This window comes from Lynx canadensis, chromosome C1, assembly GCF_007474595.2.
Source record: "Lynx canadensis isolate LIC74 chromosome C1, mLynCan4.pri.v2, whole genome shotgun sequence".
Classification (NCBI taxonomy): domain Eukaryota; kingdom Metazoa; phylum Chordata; class Mammalia; order Carnivora; family Felidae; genus Lynx; species Lynx canadensis.
The window spans coordinates 11,437,214-11,454,555 of NC_044310.1; the positions used below are offsets into that span (position 1 = coordinate 11,437,214).

Genomic DNA, 17,342 nt, shown 5'->3' on the forward strand with positions numbered 1-17,342 from the left:
CTGGGTGGCTCAGTCAGTTAAGTGTCCGAGTTCGGCTCAGGTCATGATCTCCCGGTTTGTGAGTTTGAGTCCCGCATTGGGCTCTGTGCTGACAGCTCAGAGCCTGGAGCCGGCTTGGCTTGCGATTCTGTGTCTCCCTCTCTGTCTGTCCCTCCCCAGCCTCAAAAATAAACAAACATTAAATATATATATCTTGTGGGTCAACTATGCTTCCCTCGAAAAATAATAAAGTATATATATATATATATCTTTTTTTTTTTCAGTAAAAACAGTTGATTTAAAGGATGCTGTGGACTGAATGTGTCCTCCCCAAATTCGTATTTTGAAACCTGATCCCGGTGTGATGGTATTAGGAGGTGGAGCCAGGGTAGGATTAGTGTCCTGATAAAAGAGACCCCAGAGAGTACTTGTGTCTTTTCAGCCACCTGAAGACTCCGCGAGGAAGACAGCCATCTACGAACCAGTGAGTCCTCATCAAACACGGAATCTGTGGACATCTTGATTTTGGGCTTCCCAGCCTCTAAGATCGGGAGAAATACATGTTTCTTGTTTAACGCCGGACAGGCTAAGACAAAGGACGTGTGGGAAGCGGCTGGAGTTGAAAGACGTAAGTATCTGTTTGGTAGAAAAGGCCAGCCTCCCAGCGACCCAACAGCAGTTCTGTTGACATAACCCTGTTGATCAAAGCGATCCCCTAGCTGCCCCAGGCCAGTTCCTGTGGCTCTTGGTGGAATTCACTCTGCAGATCCGGTCTTTGGGTGGGGAGCCTCATCCTGGAAGAGGCCGCCGAGAAGTGCTCCTCAGCAATGACCCCCTCAGAAGACCCCAGCGACCCAAAGGCCAGCCCCAAGGTCACGGGCCTGGAGACCGACGTGGAGACCAGTTCAGGTAAGCGATGGCGGAGGGGCGTCAGCACTTCCCAAAGACCAGCCAAGGGGGCCTGGGGAGGGCAGTTACGCTCCCCAGAGCCGCCAGGATTCTCAAGCCGTGGGTGGGCTTCATTTATTTCCTGTGTCAGCAAAGCTACCAGAACGTAAGCTTCCTTTCTTCTGTGTCGTGATGAAGGGCATACAGTTGAGAGAATGGATTTATTTGCTGTTTCGGTAACTCCAAAGTTAATTGTTTAAGAGTACAGGCTTTAGGGGCGCCTGGGTGGCTCAGTCGGCTAAGCGTCTGACTTCGGCTCAGGTCATGATCTCGCGGTTTGTGGGTTCGAGCCCCGCGTCGGGCTGTGTGCTGACAGCTCGGAGCCTGGAGCCCGCTTCGGATTCTGTCTCCCTCTCTCTCTCTCTCTCTGCCCCCCCTCCCCCACTTGTGCTATGTCTCTGTCTCTCAAAAATAATTAATTGAAAAAAAAAAAAAAGGACTACAGGCTTTGGATTCACAGAGAGCTGCTCTGGTACTTTCTTCGTTGATAAATGGGCAGATTGGCTCAGGGCTTATCCTGGACCTGGGTGGGAAGGGTACCAAAGAAAGATGGCAGGAATTCCTTCCCAGGCCCGACAGCACAGGTGCTCCTGGTGTGCTCTGAGGCTAAAGACAAGGTTGTGTTGGGAGGGGAGGACCAGCATTTGCACAAACTGGAGTCTCAGTTTTCCTCGTCTGCAAAAGGTGACAGGACCTTCCTCCTGTTTGAGGACCTCATTACTTAAACAGTGTGGTCTGCGGACCAGCAACACCGGCATCCCCTGGGAGCCTGTTAAAAACTCAGAACCTGGGGGCGCCTGGGTGGCGCAGTCGGTTAAGCGTCCGACTTCAGCCAGGTCACGATCTCGCGGTCCGTGAGTTCGAGCCCCGCGTCGGGCTCTGGGCTGATGGCTCGGAGCCTGGAGCCTGTTTCCGATTCTGTGTCTCCCTCTCTCTCTGCCCCTCCCCCGTTCATGCTCTGTCTCTCTCTGTCCCCAAAATAAATAAACGTTGAAAAACTCAGAACCTGGGGGGCTGGGGGGCTCAGTCTGTTGAGCATCCGACTCTTAATTTCTGCTCAGGTCTTGATCTCATGGTTCGTGAGTGAGTTCGAGTCCTGCTGTCAGGCTCTTCCCTGACAGCTTGGAGCCTGTTTGGGATTCTCTGTCTCCCTCTGGCTCTGCCCGGTCCCTGCTGTCTCTGTCTCTGTCTCTGTCTCTGTCTATCAAAAATCTTCCCTGCTGTCTCTCTCTCTCTCTCTCTCTCTCTCTCAAAAATAACTACATATAGGCACTTGGGTGGCTGAGTCGGTTAAGCGTCCAACATCAACTCCGGTCATGATCTTGCAGTTCGAGAGTTCGAGCCCCGCGTCAGGCTCCGCGCTGACAGCTCAGAGCCTGGAGCCTGCTTTGGATTCTGTGTCTCCTTCTCTCTCTGCCCCTCCCCTGCTCGCTCTCTCTCTCTCTCTCTCAAAATAAATAAATAAATAAACATTGAAAAAATTTTAAATAAAGAAAAAGAAATGTTTTTTTAATGCAGAACCTCACTCCTCCCCCTCCCCCAGTGTATCAGAGTCGGTTACCAGGAGCCCTGATGCAATGGGCTCTGCTCCAGCCACTCAGATGGCTGATACGGGGAAAGCCAGGATTTAAACTCAGGTCTCCCTGGGGGCAGGAATCCATGCTTTTAGACCCCATTCTCTTCCCGTATTTGTGTGTCAGCCAACCTTTGAGGGAAGGGTTGTTAAACCCTTTAAGGGAAGGGAAGGGAGGGGAGGGGAGGGGAGGGGAGGGGAGGGGAAGGGAAGGGAAGGGAAGGGAAGGGAAGGGAAGGGAAGGGAAGGGAAGCCAAGCCCTTTAAGGGAGGGCACCAGGGAACGAAAACCAAACCATGAATGGAAACCACGCTCCGCTGTGCTAACACGGACCTTTGGTCTTTTCCCTCCTTCTAGGTGGGAAGCCGGGCTGCCATCAGAAGGCCATCCCCCCCGCTCACCTGACTTTTGTCATCGACTGTGCTCGTGGCAGACAGATCTCCCTGATAGCACCCCCAGTGCTGCCCCGAGCCCCTGGTCCTAATCTAGGAACCGTCACCCCTCCAATGAAGACTTATATCTTGTTCTGTGGAGAAAACCAGCCCCACCTGACTCAGGAGGCCCCCCTGGGTAGGGGACGCCTTGCCCAGGCCAGGGGGGCCGTGCCACCCTGCAGGGGGACCGGGGCCCCAGATTCCTCCCCAGTCAGTCCACTGGTCCCGCAGGAGGCTCCTGAAGCCAAGGGAAACCCCTTGAAGTCTGTGCCCTCGAGGTCTTCAGCTTGGGGAACTGTCATAGGCTCGCTCAAAGCCCTCTCCTCCTGTGTCTGTGGGCAGGCAGATTAATTGGAAGAGCCTGGCCATGAAGGAGGGGGTTGGCACACCAGGCTCGAGCTCGGGCACTGCAATTCCCAGAACCCAACCCCCCTTCCCCAGCCAAGCAGAAGTCATTTGTGCCTGAGCCAAGGAAGGGCATTGGATCGACAAAGGACATCTGAAACAGCCACCAAGGACACACTCGAGGGTATCCACCTCCCTCCTTCCTATCTTTGCGAGCCTTTCAGCGGAAGCAAGATCAGGCACCTGCACATGGAAAGAGACCAGACCATTCATACAGCAAATTCTAACGGAGCGGCTTCCACGTCAGGCTCTGCAAAGTACTGGGGAAGATGACACAGCTTTCTTGGAGCTCCTCCTCCGGGTGGGGGAGAGGGAAAGGGCTAAATATGTAACCAAATAAAGATGATTTTGAATAGTGATGAACTAATGACTATGTAGGAAGGGAAATGGGGTGCTGGGATGGGAAGCCGTTGGGGCAAAAAGCTTTTCTGACCCCGTGAGTGGCAAAGTGTGATCTAAAAGATGAGAAGGAGGGGCGCCCGGGTGGCTCAGTCAGTTAAGCGTTTGACTTTGGCTCAGGTCGGGATCTCGCACTCTGTGAGTTCGAGCCCCGCGTCGGGCTCTGTGCTGACAGCTCAGATCCTGGGGCCTGCTTCACATTCTGTGTCTCCCTCTCTCTATGCCCCTCCTCCACTCATGATCTGTCTCTACCTCTCAAAAATAATTTAAGTAAAAGATGAGAAAGCCAGCACTGTGAAAATCCACACTCCCCAGGGCCACCTGGCTGGCATCTGATCCCAGCACCGGCCAGAGCGGGGTCAGGATGTCCCAGTGCGACAGGCAAGTCACCCTCGTGCAAGTCTGTAGGTCACCGGGAGGCATGGATACCAGGTGGGGGAAATTCCCAGGCAATCCAAAATGGGAAATAAGGGAAACTGCTTCTCAAGGGGGGGCAGAAGGTGCTCAGAAAGGTGACGGGGTATCATGTCTGAACAGATACAAACAGGAGCGGTTACTTACTCAGCAGCTACTGCGACCAGCCTCATGTGCCCCTCGGGATACAAGGGACCAGGTGGTCCCCGCCTCCCAGGGCAGTCGTGTTACCCCGCAGGAAGTGGGGTCACTGCAGCGCGTGTGAGGGTGTAAGAGGCACAGCGTTGTGTGAAATGCTGAATCAACTCATCCGAGGAAGCGTGGCTCAAGGCTTTCTGATTAAGATCGCTGAATGTCCATTTAGATATTCAATGGCTATTTCATCAGTTTTCTACAAACCTGTGTTGGCCATTTGCTCCAGGCCAGGGAAGCAGCCTCCTTGCAGAGCCAGTGTGAGGCGGCACAGACTAGGGAGGTGAGGTCTGAAGAGCTGAGGGGTGTAGTCAGGCCCCACAGACTGGTGTAGTTGGAATTAGCACCCAGGCAAGCCCAGGTTGCTCCTAACCAGAGGGCTGATGGCCTCTCGTCCCAGCAGAATCCCTCCTAGGCACAGGCGATCCAGAGAGAACAGACATAACTCAGTCCTCCAGAAGCTCACAGCCTGGTGGGAAGCCAGGAAAGGAAGTGACTATTACTATTACTGTTAGCTTCTGATAAGTGCAACAGTAAGGGTATACAGGATAATGCTGGGGCTGGAGGAGGGTGACCAGTCCATTCTGGGGAGAGGAGATCAGGGAGGGCTTCCTGCAGGAAGTGATATCTAGACTAAGATTTGACCAGTGGAGTGAACCACACAAAGGCAAGGGAGCCAGGATGGGGAGTGTTCCAGGAAAAGGGACCAGAGTCATTCAGTCTAGCTAGGGCATTCATTCATTCAGTCACCAAGTATTTATTGGGCGCCCGCTGTGTGCCCGGCTCTGGGCTAGACCCTGCACTGGAGCAGTGATAGGACAGACAGGGCCCCCTCTAAAGGAGCTTATTCTCCAGTCGGGACAGACAACGTGTGCATATGTACAGAAAACAGTTGCCAGAGAAGTGGCAGGGACCACATCACGCGATGCCTTATGGGCCACAATGAGGTCTTTAGATTTTATTCTGAGATAGGTTCCATTGGAAACTGTGAGCAGTGACGGGCCCAGACCCACCTTTAAAAAAAAAGGTTCCTCTAGGGCCAGTAGAGCATGCGACTGTTCTTTTTTTTTTTTAAGTTTATTTATGTAAGTAATCTCTACAACCATCCTGGGGCTTGAACTCAGGACCCTGGGATCAAGAGTCACACACTCTTCTGACTGAACCACCTAGGTGCCCTGGGAATGCAACTCTTGATCTCAGGGTCGTGAGTTCAAGCCCCGTGTTGGGTGTTGGGTGTTGCATTTACTTAAAAAAAAAAAAGTTTCTCTAGCTTTTGTGCTGGGACCAGAAGGTAGGGAAGCTTTGGAGGCTGTGCCCTAATCCAGGCAAAGGGAGGTGACGACTTAGACTAGAGAGGTGGTGACAGAGTAATGTGGATGACATCTACCCTTCCTCTCTCCTCCCCTGGTTGAGAATCACTGAATTAGAAGAGCCCAAAGAAATGGCTGCAAAGGTGGAGTTTGAGGCCCTCAAGGAAGAGGGTGGGCCTGTGGCTGCACATCCTACTTTGGAACAGCAGGTGTCGCCCTATCACCAGACTCGAGGGCACCCCATAGGTTCCGGGCCGAGGACAGCTGGAACCTGCTGGGCATGGGGCTAAGGCCCCGGGGTGGGCCACCTAGTGGGGCCCACGGTTTCAGAAGCCAAACCTTCATTCTAACCAACACCCGCTTGGTCTCGATGACTATATGGGTATACCTACTTTATTTATTTTTTAGTAATCTCTCCACTCGATGTGGGGCTCGAACTCACAACCCTGAGATCAAGAGTCTCAAGTTCTTCTGACTGAGCCAGCCAGGAGCCCCGTGACTGTGTATATTTTTATATGTATCACACACATCACCCCTGGGAGAGGTGAGTATGACTTTCATTGCCATTTTACAGATGCAGAAAGAGGCAGAGCCCAAATCCAAACCCCAGGGAGTGTGACTATAAGCCACAGCATCATGACCCTGAGCCACGCGGCTGGCACTGTGTTCACATCCGTTCCAGCAGCAAACGGTTTTACGAGGACCCAGCCTGGGGCCTGGCAGTGTGCAGGGAGTGTGTGGGGCTGAGCAGGTGAGCAGGGCCCTCACTGAGGTGGAACACACAGGTGGAGGAGAGCAGCTCAGTTAGTCTCGCCACCCACAATCCTGCGCGGCATTATCCCATTTTACAGATGAGGAAACTGAGGCTCAGGTAGGTTAAGCAACTGGCCCGAGGTCACACAGCTAGCAAGTGGCAGAGCCAGGGTTGAAATTAAGGTATTTGACCTCAGAGCTCTGCCTACCAACCACACTGTAGGAGCTTAGCGAAATTCTGTTGAGGGAATGAATAAACGAAAGACCATTGAACCAGTGAGTGAGTTAAAGTGTGAGTAAATGCATGTGTTTCCAGGTTGGTAGCCATGCTTAGGCACTGCGTCCCCAGTGCCTTCAAGTGTGAGTATATAACAGGGGGTGGTCAAGAACTGTGTGAGAAGGGGACGCCTGGGGGGCTCAATCAGTTGAGCGTTCAACTCTTGATGTCGTGGGTTCGAGCCCCGTATTGGGCTCCGTGCTGATAGTGTAGAGCCTGCTTGTGGATTTTCTCTCTTTTCTCTTTTTTTTTTTTTAGTTTTTTTTAACGTTTATTTATTTTTGAGACAGAGAGAGACAGAGCATGAATGGGGGAGGGGCAGAGAGAGAGGGAGACACAGAATCGGAAGCAGGCTCCAGGCTCTGAGCCATCAGCCCAGAGCCCGATGAGGGGCTCGAACTCATGGACCGCGAGATTGTGACCTGAGCTGAAGTTGGACGCTCAACTGACTGAGCCACCCAGGCGCCCCGGATTTTCTCTCTTTCTATCTCTCTGCCCCTACCCCACTCATGCTTGGTCTCTCTCTCTCTCTCTCTCAAAATAAATAAAATAAACTTAAAAAAAATTGTGTGAGAAGGAGGGGACAGAGAATGGAAGGAAGATGCAGATTTGCAGTCCTGCCTCCCCCCTCTGGGGCTCCCTAGGGCCAGCAGCCCTGTCTAGTAGCCCCCAGACTCCCATGAAAGATTGTCTCTGGGTCTGGGCCTTGGAAGGCCTCAGAGCTGGGGACTGGCCCAGCTGGCTGGTGACAGTGAGCCGCAGGCCAGCTGTGGGGTAGCTCAGCTGTGCTGACTGTAAACAATCCACCTCCCCTGCCCAGAGACTCCTGCCTTGACCACCGGTCCTGCTGGTACTCAAGTCACCACCCACTCAGGACCCTCTGTTATCTGAGGGCAAAGCCAGGTGGGCGGAGTCTTGGTTTTTGTTATTCGGCAAACAAGCACAATTTTAACAAGAGTTTACCATTTACTAAGCTTATACAAAAACACCATCTCTCTCTGGTGCATTCTGGCAGCCCCCGGAAGGGTGGTGCCTGATCTTTGCTTATGGGATGAGGAAACTAAGGCTTCCAGAGGCTTCTCTCTGCCATCTCCGCCCCCCAGGGCCCAGACAGGGAACCTTTTAGCTCTGCCCTTACCTGCTTTTCATGGACAGGAGGCTGCACCAATCCGGCAACTCCTCTGAACCCCCTGCCTGAGTCTCGATCTCCACGGAGCCACAGTGTGGGTGAAGCTGAGGAGGTGGGGATCCAAACCTAAACGCAGCAACGGTAGCATTTTCAGTGTGTGGCACCCGTGAGCTACAGCCAGCCACCACACACGAGTCCCGGGTCCCTTACATGCATTACAAAACAACCTTAGCGGGGTGCCTGGGTGGCTCGGTTCGTTTCAACTCTTGGTTGCAGCTCAGGTCACGATCTCCTGGTTCTGAGATCGAGCCCCATGTGGCCTCTGCCGTTAGCTCTCAGCCTGCTTGGGATCTCCTCTCTCTCTCCCTCTCTGTCTGTCCCTCTCCCACTCATGTTCACTCTCTCTCTCTCTTTCTCTCTCTCTCTCAAAATAAATAGACTAAAAAAAAAATTAAAAGAAAAAACCTCTAGCAAGTAGATTCTATGAGCACCATTTACAGATGGGGCAACTGAGGCACAGAGAGACTATGTGACTCCCCCAGGATCACACAGGTCAGAAGCAGCAGAGTCAAGATTTGAACCCAGGTGAGGTAGCTCCAGAGTCTGCGACCGACCCTCCACTATTTACTGAGGCTCGTTGGCTTTTTGAAACACCCAACAAACTCGCGCTTAGCCCCTTTCCCATGCCAGGGTTGGGAGCAAGAGGGCAGAGTGAGACATCTTCTGCCTTTGCGGAACTAGGATCGCAGGCAGATTGGGGAGGGGGGAGATGGGGGGGGGCCGGGGTGTATAATGTGGGAGGTGGGAGTTGTCTCTGGGCTGGGGGGAAAGGTGTCCATGGCATGAAGGGGTTGGTCTGGAAGAGATGCCCTGGCCAGAGGGTCTGGAGGCCTGGGTCTGTATCTCACCTCGGCCACTGACTTCTGGGTGACCCCGGGGCGAGGCGCTGGGCCTCCCTGGGCCTGGGTTCCCCACCACACCAAGAGGAGTGTGGACTGACTCCCTAAGGGCACAGGGCTGGCCAAGCAAGTGGGTCTGCCTTCACCCTTGGCAAGTTCAAACATAAAGTCTGGGCCTCAGGTTCTTTGGGTTCTGTCTGTGCCCCTGAACTGGTAGCTCCAGAAGGCTTTCTGGAGGAGGCGGCTTTGAGCCTAAAAGTGAGGGAAACTTCTAGGTCCTTGGCACCCTTGGGGGTCCCCGGCACCATCTGACCTGGGCTTCTCACAGGTCTCCGGCCCCAGGAGGCTGTATCTTTTCCACTCCCCCTGCCCTCCTGCACAGGCCCACTCCAAAAACTATAGATGCACAACTTTGCCTTTCCGGTGGAAGATGCCAGAACAGGGGCGGGGGAGCTGACTTGCCCCTCCCCCTCGGGTATGGTTGGGGGCGGGGAGGGGACCTGATTGGGGCTTTCTGGAGACGGAGACAAGGATTCAAATCTCAGCCAAGTCACTTCCAAGCTGGCGACCTTGGGCCAGCTGCTTGACCTCTCTGAACCTCCTTGGTACCTACTTTGCAGGATCCTTGCAAGGATGAGCGGCATGCTGGGCACACACTAGGCACTCAGTGAATGGGGCTGCTAAAATTATCCCTCACGGGGTGGGGGTGGGGCGCACGGCCCCCAGCCAGGCCTATATTTAGCCTGGAAAGGGTGGGGGGCGGAGGAGACAAAGCGCTGTGGCCAGCCCAGGCGCCCAGGGGGCGGAGCCGATGAAAGAGGGCCCCCGCTGTCCCCATCTCCCCGCCCTCCTCTCCCACAGGGTCACCTTGGTCGGAGGGCTCTCTCAGACAGCCTCTGCTCTGTCCCCTGCAAAATCTTCAGCTCAGGAACCTCGGTCGGAGGCGGGGGGGTGGTTCTGGGGCCTGGGGGGGGGATGGTATTCGGCCCCACTGGCCGCTTCTGGAGAAACTTCTCCTTTTCTCAGCCCCGGCTGCCAGCGGCCCAGCCCCCAGCCCCCACCCCCTTCGCGCGACCCTGGGAGGGGCATCGCTGGGGTCGGGAAGCCAAGGTGAGCCTGACCCTGGGTAGGGGTCGAGGGAGACTGGGAAGCTGGCCCGGCTCCACCCCCAACCCCCGCGCTGGTGAGTTTCTCGGGGCTGCAAATAGCCCAGTGGAATCAGTGAGTCACGGAGGCTGGAAATACCGCGCCCCCTCTCCTTCTCCTCCCCTCCTCCGGCCCGCAGCCAGCCGGAGCTGCACCGGAGACTGCCTGGCACTTGGGTTTCAGTAGCGCCTGCTGGTGTTGGGGGTGGGGTGGGGTCCCTCCAGAGAGCACGCAGACTCCCCGAACCAGCCAGCCCTCCAGCCAGGTTCCAGCCCTGCTCTGCCCCTGGCTGTGCGTGACCCCGAGCCCAGTCACTCAGCCAGTCTGGTCCTCAGAGCCCATGTGACACCAGATGGGCTTCAAGAGGGCAGGTGACACAGTGCAGCTGGCCCACCCTCGGTGTCCCTGTGCCTGGGACAGTGCTCGGCATGTAGCAGCAGGGGCTGGCGGTTGGGAGAGAAAGCACCGCAAGGTTTTTCAGGGCAATAATTCTGGGATTCCCGCTCAGGTGGGTCTGGGAGCTGAGGGAGGAGACCACAGGCCACCCACATTTCTGTGAGGTCCTGGAAGTTTACTTGAGGTGCCACCCCTGCCCCCAAATCTCAAGGAAGTCAGATCTGTCTATCCTGGGGTTTCTCCCCCTGGCTGCCTCCAGCCCCGACCCAAGTTTGAGAATTTCAGGCAGGTGATCTCCGGAAGTCTGTGATTCTGTGGTTTATTGTGTGTGCAGGGTACAATGCTGGGGTCCTCCCATGCCCCCTCCCACCCCCCAGCCGTCCCTTAAGGGCCCCAGAATGGCAGGGCCCCAGAATGGCAGGGTCACATCAGAGGCCATCCTATAGAACACTGACCCAAGAGGTGCAGAAGTCAGAAGCTGGCCCCGCCTCTCGCCCCAGGGGGCCTCAACTACTGTGAACCACCCCCTTTCCCCCCACCCCTGCATCTGTAGGTTGGAGACCGAGCCAGTGTCACTGCAGGTGTCTGGGGCTCCTCGGCATGAAGGCTGATTGGGGGTCCCTGCCCTGGACTGGAGACTAGGAGGGAACTGGGCTGGGGGCTCTTCCCATGGTCTGGGCCCTCTCTCCAACAGGAAGATGTGGGTCAGGGGGACATAGGCCACAAGGGACAAAATGAGGGGAACTACTCCCCAGTGCACAGAGGGGTTGGGGGTGGGGCCGTTTGAGAGCAGCTTTCACAGCCTGGGTTCAAATCCAACCTTTAATGAGTAAGGTGGGCATTCAACCACTCAGAGACTCAGTTTCCCCATTGATAAAAATAGAGATTGTAAAATCTGATTTTAGAATGTTCTGCATTCAGCCTCAACCAATGGTCATGCTCAGTATTTGAAGGACAGGACAATAGGCGTGCGTGTTGTATGTACACGCACCAAGCCTTATAGATTCATTGATTGAAGAAGGGGCAGGGTGGGGGGGGAGGTGACTGGCCGCGGGGGAAGGTTGGCAAGAAGCCGGGGTCCAACCTTGAAGACCCAAGGCCCCATCCATGTTCTCTCTCTCACCTCAACTGGGGGACCTGTCTGCGGAAGCAGCCCCGGGAGCCCAGGTCTCCAGGTGGGAGGAGGGACCAGCCCCGCCACCTCTGCCCCCGGCCTCGCCTGAGGGCACAGCAGGTAACCGAGGGCAGAAGTGTTGCAGTTTCATCGTGAACCCTCTGTATCGGGAAAAACCCCATCTATGTACAGACGTTGTGTGGCCCTGCCCTGGCACAGCTGGTGGGTGGGGACACCGGGTAGCAGGGAGCCTGGCAGCTGGTTTGGGGCTCGGGGAGTGGCAGAGAAGAGGGTTCCCGCCGCGGCCGCCCCCCTGTGGTTCCCCTGGGCTGTCCGACCGGAATCAGCACCTCCGCTAATATCCGCCTCTTCCTCGCCCGCTCCCCTTGGCCAAGGGGGTCCCAGGTCCCTGTCCCCCACAGGGACTCCATAGATCAAAGGAGTTGTCCATCTGTCTGACCTGCAGATTATTTGCTTAGTGCTCCTGCCTGTCCCAGACCCCTTCCCCAAAGTGGGTTCTTTGGGGTCTCCCTTTCCAATCTCAATCCCTTTATTCTGGATTAAGGGAAAGAGGCCACATCTGGAATCTGGAGGCCACAGGTGAGGCAGAAGGCCTCAGTTGCGGGGGGCGGGGTTGACCCACCTGGGGTCTGATGGTGTCAGGGCCTGGAACTTGAGCTGAGATGTTCTGCAAGCTGTCATGAGAGGTGAGGAAAATGTCTCTGGCAGGCCAGTGGGGGAGAAGGGGGGAGTGGGGGGGACAGGAAAGGGGAGGCCCTCAGATTTTTATCTCTGTCCGGAAGGTCTGCTGGACGTGCTCCGTGTGTGGGTGACGCCGGGCCCGGATGGTGAGGCTGCCGTCTTCCCTCAGGGCTGAGGTCACGGAAGTGGGGTCCACGTCCTCGGGCAGCTGGCACTTGTGAGCGAAGGTGTTCATGACTGTGCCGTCGGCTGCCAGCTAGGGAAGGGGTGATGGGTCAGGGCCGGATGCCCCCAGCCCCGTCCTGCTCACACCAAGTCTTCCTCCTCTCACCCCAGCCGGGCCCCGACATGCCAAGGGGTTCTACCCTCGGGAGCAGAGGGGCTGGCCAGGGTGGCGGTGGCTGAGGGCTGTATGCAGGGCCAGCCTCAGAGCTGCCTTCCAGTGCTTCCCAGGGGGAGGCAAGGGGCTTGGGGGGGGGGGGCAGCTCAGAGAGGGAGCTCGGTGGCAGAATCCAGAGCCCCCGGGGGACAAAGAGAAGACAGCACACAGCAGGGCCGTGCCCTCTGGGATGCCCAGGCGCACTGGGCGTCCGGGGCCTGGGCTGGGCCGGCAGCCCCGCCCCCACGACTCGGCCGGCACATCGTGTCCAGAGGAGGCTGGGGCGGCTGAGTCACTGGCGGGGGTTACAGGGCTGGCACGTGCTGCCCTCTGGTCCTGGTGCCCACAGTCCTCAGCTTCCCTGGCAGAGGTGCCAGGGCATGTAGCCTCCCCTGCTCGGGAGAGGAAGCTAGGCCGTGGGGGATCTGGAGGTGGCCTGGCAGGCCCTCTCTGATGGGCAGTCGTGACTGGGGCCCTGGGGGTGGGGTTGGGGAGGGTGCAGCGCTCCTGTGCAGGCCGGGCCACACCCTCCGCCGGGGTCTCAGCCTCCTGGGAGCTGGGACTCAGAGACCCTAGTGACCCAGTGACCCTGAGGCCCATGGGTGGAGGGAGTGCGGGGTGGGTCCGGAGTGTGTCTGACCCTGAACTGCAGGGCCTCTGGCCAGCCTTGGGCCCAGGTCAAGGATCCCAGGAGGATGGGGGCTGAACCACTGGGTAGGGGAGGGAATGTCACGTGGGGGAGCTCCTCCCTGCCAGCTAGCTTCCCAGGTGAGCCCCCTACCTGCCCATGTGCCTGCCAGGAAAGCTGTCCCCACTCAGCCACTGTGTCCATTCTCTGGGCCCCCCTCAACTCACTTCCTCAGGTGCCGCCTCCCTGCATCCCTCCACCCTCTCCCATTCCCCTGTGGCTCCCTCAGCTGCCCTTGGCTCCTAAAGAAAGGACCTCAGAGTCTTGGGGCAAGGAGAGGCAGAGGCTGGGGTCCCGTGGCCTACAAGTAATAAAAGCAAGGTCTCTAGTTTGTTCTGGGGGGGCTCGGGGGAGGGGCACTGGACAAGATCTGGGGTCCCAGCATGGAGCATGGGGTACAGAGGGTACAGACGTGGAGCCGGGGTCCAGACAGGGTGGGCAGGCTCACCTTCTCAGCCCGCACCTCGATGTGGTTGTTGGACGTGGTGACAATGATGTCTTCAGGTGAGAAGTCACTCACATCCACTGCAAACTCATAGGCGTCCCCGAGGGTCTTGATGTTGCCCGGCCCCCCGGAACGGGCTGTGGAGGAGGCTTCTGTGAGCTGAGCACCGGGCAGACCTGCATCTAGAACCCGGGTCTCTGGCTCCTCTTGGGGAAAGGGGCAGGTCCCCAGGCCTCGCCTCCCTCTCAGCTGTTGTTCCCAACCCCCCAGCCCACCTGTCCTCACCTCTCGCAGCCCACCTTCTCCATGGTGGGGCCAGGCCTCACCCAGCACAGGTGGGAGGACTATGTGTATGTGACCGTGTCTGAAGGCTGGGGGATGCCTCCCACCCCTCAACCCCATCCTGCCCCCTACATCTCCAGCGAGGATCTGGCCACGGGCCATGTGTGGCCATTGGCATCATAGCTGACCCCGGGGGCCACAACTCTTCCTTGGAGACCAACCTGTTCTCCTGGCCACATCTGTCCCTGGCCACATCTGTCCTGGTGGCCACACGTGGCTATGGTTGTATAGCACCTGTTCTTGGCAGCTCGGCAGCCGTCTCCAGAGGTGGCCAGGAGCAGGTGTCCCCTACCTGTGCATCGCCCCTCCCCTCAAAGCCCTGACAACTTGCCTGGGAAGGCCCGGGGCTCTGAGTGGGGCCTCATGAAGCTGCCAAAATCCTCGGAAAACATACTCAAGGCTTTCTCCATGGGCGGGTCCTGGGCTGGGAGGGCACGGGAGGCTGAGGAGGATGAGGATGAGGAGGACGAGGAGGAGGAATGGAAGCTTCTCTCCGCTCTGAAGGTGGAGGAGGTCCTGTGGCTCATCCACGGCGGGCGGCCGGGCCCTGGCCAGGCGGGCAGGGGGACAGCAGAGGGTGTGGGCTCTGGGGGAGCATGCTGGGCCCTGATTGCCGGCGCTTTATAAGGCCCGACCGTCCCTGGGCTTGGGGCCAGCCCCTTGTCTCCTAGCTAAATTTAGGCCTTGCCACGGCCCGGAGGGGGCTGGAAATCTTCTCCGGTGAGGCAGCACTGCTGACAGTCCGGCACACGCAGGCCCAGGCTGAGCTCACAGCCCAGCATTCCAGGCCAAGAACTCCAGCCCAGGGGCCTCCACAGCAGCAGGCCGGGGGCAATCTGTCCCCTTGCCACTCAGACCCCCCGTGCCCACCCCAGGACCTTGTGGGTGTGGTGCTTCTGAGTCTCTGCGTGCCCCCATCGGTCTGGGGCTCTCTAAGGACTGTGCCTCCCCCATCAGACTGCAAGCTGCTTGAGGACAGGGTTTTCTATTTCCTGTCCCCCCTCCCCCAACATCCCAGTCTTTGGCAAGAGGGGATCTAGGTGGTGGGCAGTCAGGGCGGTGGGGCCCCAAGCCCCTGGCTCTGGGGACAGTAGGAGGTGCAAGGTGAGAAGGTAGGGGTAGGTGAAGGACCCCCACCTGTTGGACCCTTGTGTGAGGTGACTCTTTCCCTCAGGGCAGATAATGTTTACAGCCATCTCTTAGGAAAGACTGAGACAGCCCTTGATTGGGGGGGGAGTAGAATGTGCAGCTGTCCCCCTGCCCGCTCCCATGGGGACCCAGATTCCATGCTTGCCCTCCCCCTACTCTCAGGACATTTTGGGGCCCCAAGAGGAGAAAGCTGGTGGTCCTTGGCTGGGGTGGGGTGTTGGGCTAGGACTCAGGGGAGGAGGGCGGATAATTTGGTAATTGTCCTTAAAGATTTAGAAGGTTGGGGTGCCTGCATGCCTCGGTCAGTTAAGCATCTTACTCTTGATCTCAGGGTCGTGAGTTCAAATCCTGTCTTGGGCTCCGTGCTGGGCATGAACCCTGCTTAAAAAAAAAAAAAAAAAAAAAAGTTCTATCATGTTGTATTCCGGGAACTGTTCACTTGACCTCCAGCTCAATGGAGATGCTGAGGACCGCAGTGGGCGGGGTTTCCGTTAGAGGTAACCGAGAATTCCCGAAGACGTTATTCTAGCTCTGACTTCTGGAGTGCCTCCCAGTTGTGAGCTTTCCAGCATGGCCCCATATGGTTTCCCCACAGCTCAGGACAGAGGCGCTGTTCCCATTTTATAGGCAGAGAAGCGGAGCCTTGCGGAGAGGGTGGGGCTTGCACGGGGGTAAGTGGCAGAGCTGGCCAGATGGGTCTGATTCAAAGCCCTCTAGGAGGCTGGGGTGACCTGACCGTATGTGTATGGAGACAGGCTAGCCCAGAAGCTCCAGAAACCCCTCTCTGGCCACCCACGGCTCAGCCGAGCCAGGACTGACATCATGCAGGGCCAGTAGGTGAAGCAGGAGAGGCCATTCTGGGGGGGTGGGCACTGCCCAGGCTACAGTGTGGGGTTTCTGTTCTCCAGATCCTGCCTTTCCTGCCCAGACCAGCTCGGATTCCTCCTCCCCCACGAAGGCCTCTGTGATTGCTGCAGCCACACAGGGGCCCTTGCCCAGATGCCCACCCCAGCGCCTGGCACTGTGATGTGGTCTTCCTGGGGCTGTGACTTCTCTGCTGTGTTTTCACCCCCCCACCTCCCGCCACCAGACTGGTGGTTCCCCTGGTGCAGGGGTCTGCCTCTCTCCCCACCAGACTGGGGGCTCCTGAAGGTGGCCACTGTTTTCCTCTGCTTTGGCTCCCACAGAACATCATCTGTGGAGGGGGGGGGGGCTCCATCTAGGGGTGATTATTGCTGCTGGTGGGGTATGTGCAGCAGGGGCAGCCTCGGGCTCAGGGTGTAGCCGGGAGCTGAGTGGCGGCTGGGGCGAGAGGGGTCTGTCACTGTGGTGGAGATCACTGCTGGGCCCGTGTCACCCGTCCTGTCCGAGGGGTTCCAGTAGGGCTGCCAGGAAGTTACCAGCACGAGACAGAGATGGAAAGAGGGTAGGGGCGGGGGTGGGGGGCCCAGAAGCCTGCCGCCCGCCAGGGGAAACAGGAGCCAGGGGCTAAATGCAGACATACGGTCATGGTGCTGAGGGCCTGAGTCACTGCTCCTGGACCTCAGATCTCGTTACCCACCCCCGCCCACCGTTCCTCCTCCCCTCCCTCCTGTCTCTGAGGCATCGCCCGTGAATGTACTGGATCTACTGACTTCAGTGGCCAGGGGGGACCTCAGAAGGTCATCAAGGCCATTCCCCTGTCTCTGGCAATGCTCTCCCTCCAGATCACAGGGATAGAAGGAACTTCAGAGATGACCCAGAACCTCGAATCCCAAACCTACCAGGGCATCCCAACCATCCGGGGGGGGGGGGGGGGACGTTCGACAAACACAAAACTCTTCCCTCTGTGCGCCAAGATTCTGATTTGGGGTCTTGGGAAGGGACCAGGAATCTGTTCCCATCAGGTCCCCACGCAGCCAGTGCTCAGGCCTGTGTTTGGAAACCACTCATCACTCAGCAGGTATTTATTGAACACCTACTACGTGGGGGGCACCGTTCTAGGCTCTGGGGGACTCACGACGAATGAGGCAGAGAGAGCCCCCTGCGGCCATGACTCCTCCTGGGGCAGAAGAGGACACCGAGGCTCCGAGTGGTGAGGGACCAATGGGGGTGGCAGAGCCTGCTCTTCCCCCCGCCTGCTGCTGGGACATGACGCAGGAAAATGCCTTTTGGGGCTCCCAGGGCTGGGAGGTGAGGCTGGCCCGGCCGATGCCGGCTGTGGGATTGTAGCCTATTCAACAGTTTTCCTGTTACTGTACACAGTCAGCAGGTTGTGGCAGCAAGGTGA

General features: G+C 57.4%; 2 protein-coding genes across 2 annotated transcripts; one reads left to right on the forward strand and one right to left on the reverse strand.

The window, feature by feature from the left end:
* Positions 1-225: 225 nt before the first annotated feature.
* LOC115520997 (steroid receptor associated and regulated protein) lies at positions 226-3,816 on the forward strand. The gene is made up of 2 exons (XM_030325862.1): positions 226-888; positions 2,858-3,816. The coding sequence occupies exons 1-2, from the start codon at positions 807-809 to the stop codon at positions 3,283-3,285; spliced, it is 510 nt and encodes a 169-aa protein (XP_030181722.1). The 5' UTR covers positions 226-806; the 3' UTR covers positions 3,286-3,816.
* Positions 3,817-10,554: 6,738 nt separating this feature from the next.
* On the reverse strand, positions 10,555-14,538 carry HSPB7 (heat shock protein family B (small) member 7). Its single transcript, XM_030327628.1, has 3 exons — positions 14,256-14,538; positions 13,586-13,719; positions 10,555-12,326 (listed from the first exon to the last, which is right to left on the reverse strand). The coding sequence occupies exons 1-3, from the start codon at positions 14,449-14,451 to the stop codon at positions 12,147-12,149; spliced, it is 510 nt and encodes a 169-aa protein (XP_030183488.1). The 5' UTR covers positions 14,452-14,538; the 3' UTR covers positions 10,555-12,146.
* Between the last annotated feature and the right edge of the window lie 2,804 nt (positions 14,539-17,342).

Bases quoted from the DNA above. Each gene is read 5' to 3' on its own strand.
- LOC115520997 (XM_030325862.1), top strand. From the start codon at position 807: ATGACCCCCTCAGAAGACCCCAGCGACCCAAAGGCCAGCCCCAAGGTC. The intron at 889-2,857 runs GTAAGCGATGGC...CCCTCCTTCTAG, and splicing joins CGACGTGGAGACCAGTTCAG to GTGGGAAGCCGGGCTGCCAT.
- HSPB7 (XM_030327628.1), bottom strand. From the start codon at position 14,451: ATGAGCCACAGGACCTCCTCCACCTTCAGAGCGGAGAGAAGCTTCCAT. The intron at 13,720-14,255 runs GCAAGTTGTCAG...CCTCCTCCACAG, and splicing joins AGAGCCCCGGGCCTTCCCAG to CCCGTTCCGGGGGGCCGGGC. The intron at 12,327-13,585 runs GTGAGCCTGCCC...CCCCTTCCCTAG, and splicing joins TCGAGGTGCGGGCTGAGAAG to CTGGCAGCCGACGGCACAGT.